Here is a 5,982-nt window from a genome sequence, read left to right as displayed (position 1 = left end):
CATCACCTGGTTCTGCTGCGACCTGAACGACTGAGAAGAGAACAAAGCAGCACATGAGCTCCACGGACGCCATCAGCAGCACTGAGGAGATTTCCTTTGACTTGTCTTGTGTGAGTGTGTTGCATAAAAACGACAGTAAGTTCTGATCTTGAACCTACATACATAATACAAATTTAAACGTACTGTCATGTCCCATCAGGGCCTGCAACTCAGAACACACGTTAGATCATTAACAATCTAAGTGCTGTATGTCATCATAAACACTGACTGATGTGCGTGGAGCGGTCTGATAACACACATACCTTCTTTGTTCTTTAAATCTTTATATCTAAAGTACATGAAGACCCCAAAGCCGACAGCCAGGAGAACCACAGGAACCAGGACACCTGAGAGAACTTTGGGCCAGACTGGAGGAGGAGTGGGACCAGGAGGAGGACGTTCTGTCCACACAAACACAAACAACCTGAAGATCACCAGCAGATTCTCAGAGTATGACTCTGACCTCTGACCTTTATCGACAGCACTGACCTGCCACCCTCAGTTGCAAATGGGTCTTGCTCTGATCTTGTCCATATCTTCGGGTGGTGCAGGTGTAGGTGCCGGTGTCATTGACTATGGGCTTCCTCAGCGTGAGGCTGAGGTCTCCGGTCTGCAGAGCGTCGGCTCTCATCGATGTTCGGTTGAAGTAAATCACATTCTGTCTCGTGAGATCGTCGCCGCTCTGCAGACGCAGATGGACTGTCGGGCTGCTGAGGTCCTTGCGGTCCCAAACCACTGCTGTGGCGTCCTGATAAACGTCCTCTGGTACCTGACAGGGCAGCATGACAGACTCCGCCCCCTCATACACCTCCAGCCCGAGGCATGCTTGAAAACTGAGAGGACAAACAGGAAACAGGTGAGAGCGGTGATGTTTTTAAGGCCCGTGAGACAGAATGACTTCAAACACTTTAAATGTAAAGATGAGCACCAGTGAGCGAAACCAGCAGGCAAAACCAAAAGAACCAGAGCAGGAAAAACGGGGAATAACAGGGATCCACCAACCGTCACCCACACTCTGGTTTTAAGCTGGAAAACAGTTCTTTCTTCTTTTATTGCACAAGGTCTTAAATACTGTTCATCTCTAATATCAATGACTTCATGTTCACCAAGTTTCAAAGCTGTTTCTATTCAAGGGTTCGTCTGGCCGGCTGAATAACTACAGCCAAATAAAAAAACAACCCGGGAGCTTACAAAGCCCGAGCCCAGTCCTCATGTTGCTGCTTCTCTGCCTTAAAAAGCACCAGGCGGAGAGAAACCCTGACAGATGTTTGAAACTGACCCACAGTTATGGGACTTCAAACAAGTCAAGCCAGCTGAAAAAAGTGTAGGAGCTTTGTCTTAGTGCACCCTTTTTACTCATCAGCCATAAAAGACTGACGGTCCAGTCGTAGGATTCCAAACTGATAGCATGGTGCAGCTTCATCTTGGATCAGTTTGAATATCAGGGACCATCCCAAGGTCAGAGGTCACCTTAGGATTTTCCCATTTGTACGATAGATGCATCTACTGGGAAGCTGAGGGGTGCCAGCACTTTACATACAGCAGATTTGAAAGGGTAACACGTGTAACAGCAGACTGCAGTATTAACCACACATTATACCTTTATGACAGCCCATTGCAGCAGAGGGGCTTTAATAGGCTGCTGGGTCCCTTTGCCTCTCCTGGGAAGAACTGGCTGTCCTGAGCCGGCTGTGAGCACACCAGGACACAAAACTAACAAACTGAGAAATTTAGGAAGCGAATACAAAGTAAGAAGTACTGTGGCTAGGACCAGAGAGCACACAGCACACAGGGAAGACACCAGGGACTTTCAAAATAAAACAGGAAACACAGCTCAGAGACTTCAGGCATATAAACCTGACACTGGACAAGGCGAACAACCACAGAGACGAAGCGCAGAGCGAGAGGGGACACATGGGGACAGAGAGTGGACGGACCTCCACAGGAGACGCTGAGGACAAAGAGACAGGAAACACCGAGCCGGAGACACTGGAATGACCTAAAAGCACAAAGGCGGAGCTCCAGTCATCATCAATCCAGGACAAACTCACAACACAAAGACACAAAGACACACCGCTGTGTCTAACAAAGTGTACTTTCAATAGGCTGATACCTCAGAGCTGGTATCATCACGAGCAGGGACGTACAGCAGAAACATCTGTTATCACCTAACGCCACGCCCCCTTACCCACACATGCCACACATACCACAAACACGAACAACCTGTCTCACCAGGACTTGTAAGCGTCATCACAGCCTCACGTCACTACTGAAGCCACAGCAACCGTTTGTAAGAACTTTATTAGAAACAGCCAAACCGCACAAGCTGCTAGCATTGCTAACTCCCTGCTACATCCATCCATCAATGACGCCTCCCCACATGAAGGGCTCCTCCTCCGTCAGGGATGTCTCGTGGGCTCAGAGACGTGTCTGTGTTTCGGGTTTTCGCGTGTGTCACGGGGAGCTGACTGCATCCACCGGCACGAAGGCCGCACGGGGAGCTGCGGACGGCACAAATCACTGCACCGCGGTCTGTACCCACTCTGTGTGTCAGGAGGCTCCTGCACAGACAGACACGACAGGCCAGTCTGTGGGCGGCTGTGTGTGCTGCCGTGGGCGTTAGCTAATAAAAATATAGAATAAAATATAAATAGGAAATAATGCAAGAAGGAAATGAACAGACACGACAGGCCAGTCTGTGGGCGGCTGTGTGTGCTGCCGTGGGCCGGTTAGCTAGAGCGTTTTCCTGTCGGCTTTCTCACCTTTGAACTTTTTAGTTACGCCGGTCTTCGCGCGCGCCCATTCAAAGAGGATAAGAGTGGGTTTCTTACCGTGGGGCTTCTTTATCCTCCATGAAGACTCCCGCAAACACAGAAAAGCACAGCAAAACACCGACAGCTCTCATAGCGGTGCTTCGTCACGCCACGCCCACTGTGACGTGGTTTACTTTCGGTTTCAGGGGAGTTCCCGGGGATCACGCGTGTGTGGTGGAATGTGCCCGGGCAGGAGTTCCAGGTATGCGGGGTGGAGGAAAGGTGGGGCTGATTTAGACTGTAGAGGACTTCTGTGGTGGATTCATTTTCATAAAGTGGAAACAAAATGAAAGATATAATCACACTGAAGCAGCTCACACGTAGCAAAACACACCTCAAAGATCACGAGTGGTAATAATGTCTCAGATATGAGGGAGAAGAAGCAGGAAGTACCAGAGCATGGTAACATTACATGTAATCCCTCAGAGTCAGTGGACTGAGTTATCCTGTGCGTGGGTTAGTGACTAATTAAAATCCCTCAAATAATGGAGCTTCAGGAGAAACAAAGAAGAAGAGGAGCAGAGTGAAGGATGAAGGTCGTCCATCAGACCCAGAGTGTCCTCAGCTTCCTGTTCAGAGACAAACATCACTGATGTCAGCTGTTCACCTCTGACCTTTATTAATACCTCACAACAATGGCAATGCACAACACCTGGATCAGCTGACTGCTCTGAAACAGACAGAAACAGAAGGTCAGAGTGGTCACAGCCAGGCTGGTCCTGGATCAGATTCTGTCAGCATATAAACCCGTCTGCATGTGTTTCCAGGCTGATGGGGGACGACGGCGCCGACGCCAAACACAAGCACTTCAACTACGATAAGATCATGGAGCAGCAGAACCTGAGCAAGAAGAAGAGGAAGAAGCTGATGAAGAAAGAGGAGGAGACCTTCAGGTGAAAAGCCTCCACTCTGGTGAGCAGTGAACATCTGATCTCACATATAATCCAGTGATCCAGCGTTCGTTTCTGGCTCACCGTTAGCCCACAATAGAGTAGAATAGAGTAATCTTTATTGTTTTCATACAGCAACAACAAAAATTATACTCTCTCCTTTTACAAACAGGAAAAAAAGACCTTATTACACTTTATCATTATTATTATTATTATCACTGCAAGTTATCCTCCTGCATGTGACATGTGGAGCTAGCTGGTTCTGATTGGTTCTGATTTGTCCGTACGCAACAGGATCATTTTATGTGACATCGTCTGATTGATAAGCAAACAGGTTTTCCTGTTTAGGCTCAGATCCTTTTGATGTTTAGAGGCTCGCAGTGACGTGAAACATCCCAAATGTATTAGAGCAAACGTAAGGAGCCTGTTTTGAAAATGTAAGTAGAAAGTACACTTAAAGTGCTTAAAATAAGGGAGAAAGAATTAGTCAGGTACCTGAAAATTCTACTTAAATACAGTAAGAAAGTATTTGCACTTTGTTACTTCCCACCTCTGCGGACCACTAAAATCCACATCTTTGAAATGATGTAATAAAATATGCAGGAGTTTAGCCCTGCTGCCTCTTAGCAAGAAGGTTTGAATCCAGTCTAGGTTCTATATTGGCTGTAAGTGTGAGTGTGAATGATTGGAAACATGGAAACAGTCATGGGAGAGACACAGAGAGACATGTTAAGAGGGACATGACGGGCTGGGGAGAACATACTTGATACACATGTGTTTCATGGAGTGAGGGAACATGTAAGCAACAAGGGGAGACCAAACACAAAGGCATGGCTGGGGCCCAGGGAACAAGGAAGTGAGAGACACAGATGTAACAGCGGCACTTGTCTCCGTTTCACCACCTTCAGGACTTAGTCCAGCAACAAGCTTTGGAAGCACAAGCAAGACCATGGGACTGTCCTTTCAACAAAGATCTTTAATGAGACTTTAAATTAACATGGCAAGACTCCATGCCTATCTGACTCCCCACATGTAATTACCACATACCAAAAAGCACATCAGAACTTCACATTTCCATATCTTATGTTTTTACCATAGCGGTATTTTGAAATTATATATTCAACAATAAAAATGTATATTTCTCATTTTACCAGTACCAAGAAACCAGCCTTTAATTGGCTCTTACAACAGACAAACTGGAAACACAGGAGAGACCAAAACATCACAGGAACCTAACACACCAAACAGTAAACAGGGAACACAACGAACTCAGAATCACCTCAAGACTAACTAATGAACCTAAAATCATTATACGTAACAATCACCAAAACAAAAGAAAGTCAGAGTCCTGGGTCAAATGACCCACATCCATCAGGTTTACTGATTGTTGAGTACCACCCTGAGCTGGAGCGGTGCTGTGGAGGCTTCCCCCACTACAGAGAGCAAAGAGACACTGAAGAACCGTATGACAATAACCAGAACCCAGGATAAAGAGTTTGAGTGAATGTGGTGTTGAAGGTGTGGAGGTGGATCAGAGTGTCAGAGGAGACTCTGTAGAAGGACAGAGTGCCAGCAGGACAGTCCACATACACTGCTGCTCTGTTAGAGACAGAGGAGGAGGAGGCGGAGGAGGCGGAGGAGGAGGAGGAGGAGAGGTCTGTTCTGCTGTTATTGTGACACACAGAGTACTGATCAGCATCGGAGCACCTCAAACTCCACGACTGACTGTTTGCTCCAAACCTGCCGTCATTGCTGCCTCCTCTCCCTGTGACTCCTCTGTAAGTCACTGAAACGTGAACCTCTCCGCTCCACTCCACCTCCCAGTAACAGCGACCAGTCAGACCATTTGTACACAGCAGCTGAAGCCAGTACTCAAACCTCTCTGGGTGATCAGGATAAGGCTGCTCCTCTGTTACTGCCGTCACTCTTCTGTTGTTGTCGGACAGTTTAAGTTTTCTGTGCACTGAGTTTGTGTCCAGTTTAAGATCACGGGAATCTGATGGAGAGAAGAAGAAACAACAAGACTTCATCTGCTGCCTTCTCCACAGGCTGATGGAGACAGCTTCACAGTGATTCATCCTCTAGAATCTTTAGTGTGATTTAAACTAGTGTAATGCGTGCTGTCTTATTTTCATAAATCAAAGTGAGCACACACTCACACTTCCTCAGACCAGGTTTCAGCCTCTGCTCTCCACCGTGGTCCAGCCTGGAAGAAGAAACATATCTGAATTCATCTTTAA

General features: G+C 47.1%; 1 protein-coding gene across 1 annotated transcript in view; it reads right to left on the bottom strand.

Moving 5' to 3' along the window:
• Positions 1-5,982, bottom strand: part of LOC102292889 — a gene marked incomplete at its 3' end in the record, with an annotated part of 7,633 nt that continues 1,651 nt past the window's right edge. Inside the window, 5 exon segments of the mRNA XM_042217150.1 lie at positions 1-30; positions 303-440; positions 529-872; positions 5,621-5,738; positions 5,902-5,948. Of these exon segments, the coding sequence (XP_042073084.1) occupies positions 1-30; positions 303-440; positions 529-872; positions 5,621-5,738; positions 5,902-5,948 (677 nt within the window).

This window comes from Haplochromis burtoni, unplaced genomic scaffold, assembly GCF_018398535.1.
Source record: "Haplochromis burtoni strain Fernald_Lab_line unplaced genomic scaffold, NCSU_Asbu1 Contig_1635, whole genome shotgun sequence".
NCBI classification, from domain to species: Eukaryota; Metazoa; Chordata; class Actinopteri; order Cichliformes; family Cichlidae; genus Haplochromis; species Haplochromis burtoni.
The sequence above is the reverse complement of the archived record's forward strand: the minus strand, read 5'-3'. Positions and strand labels throughout refer to the sequence as shown.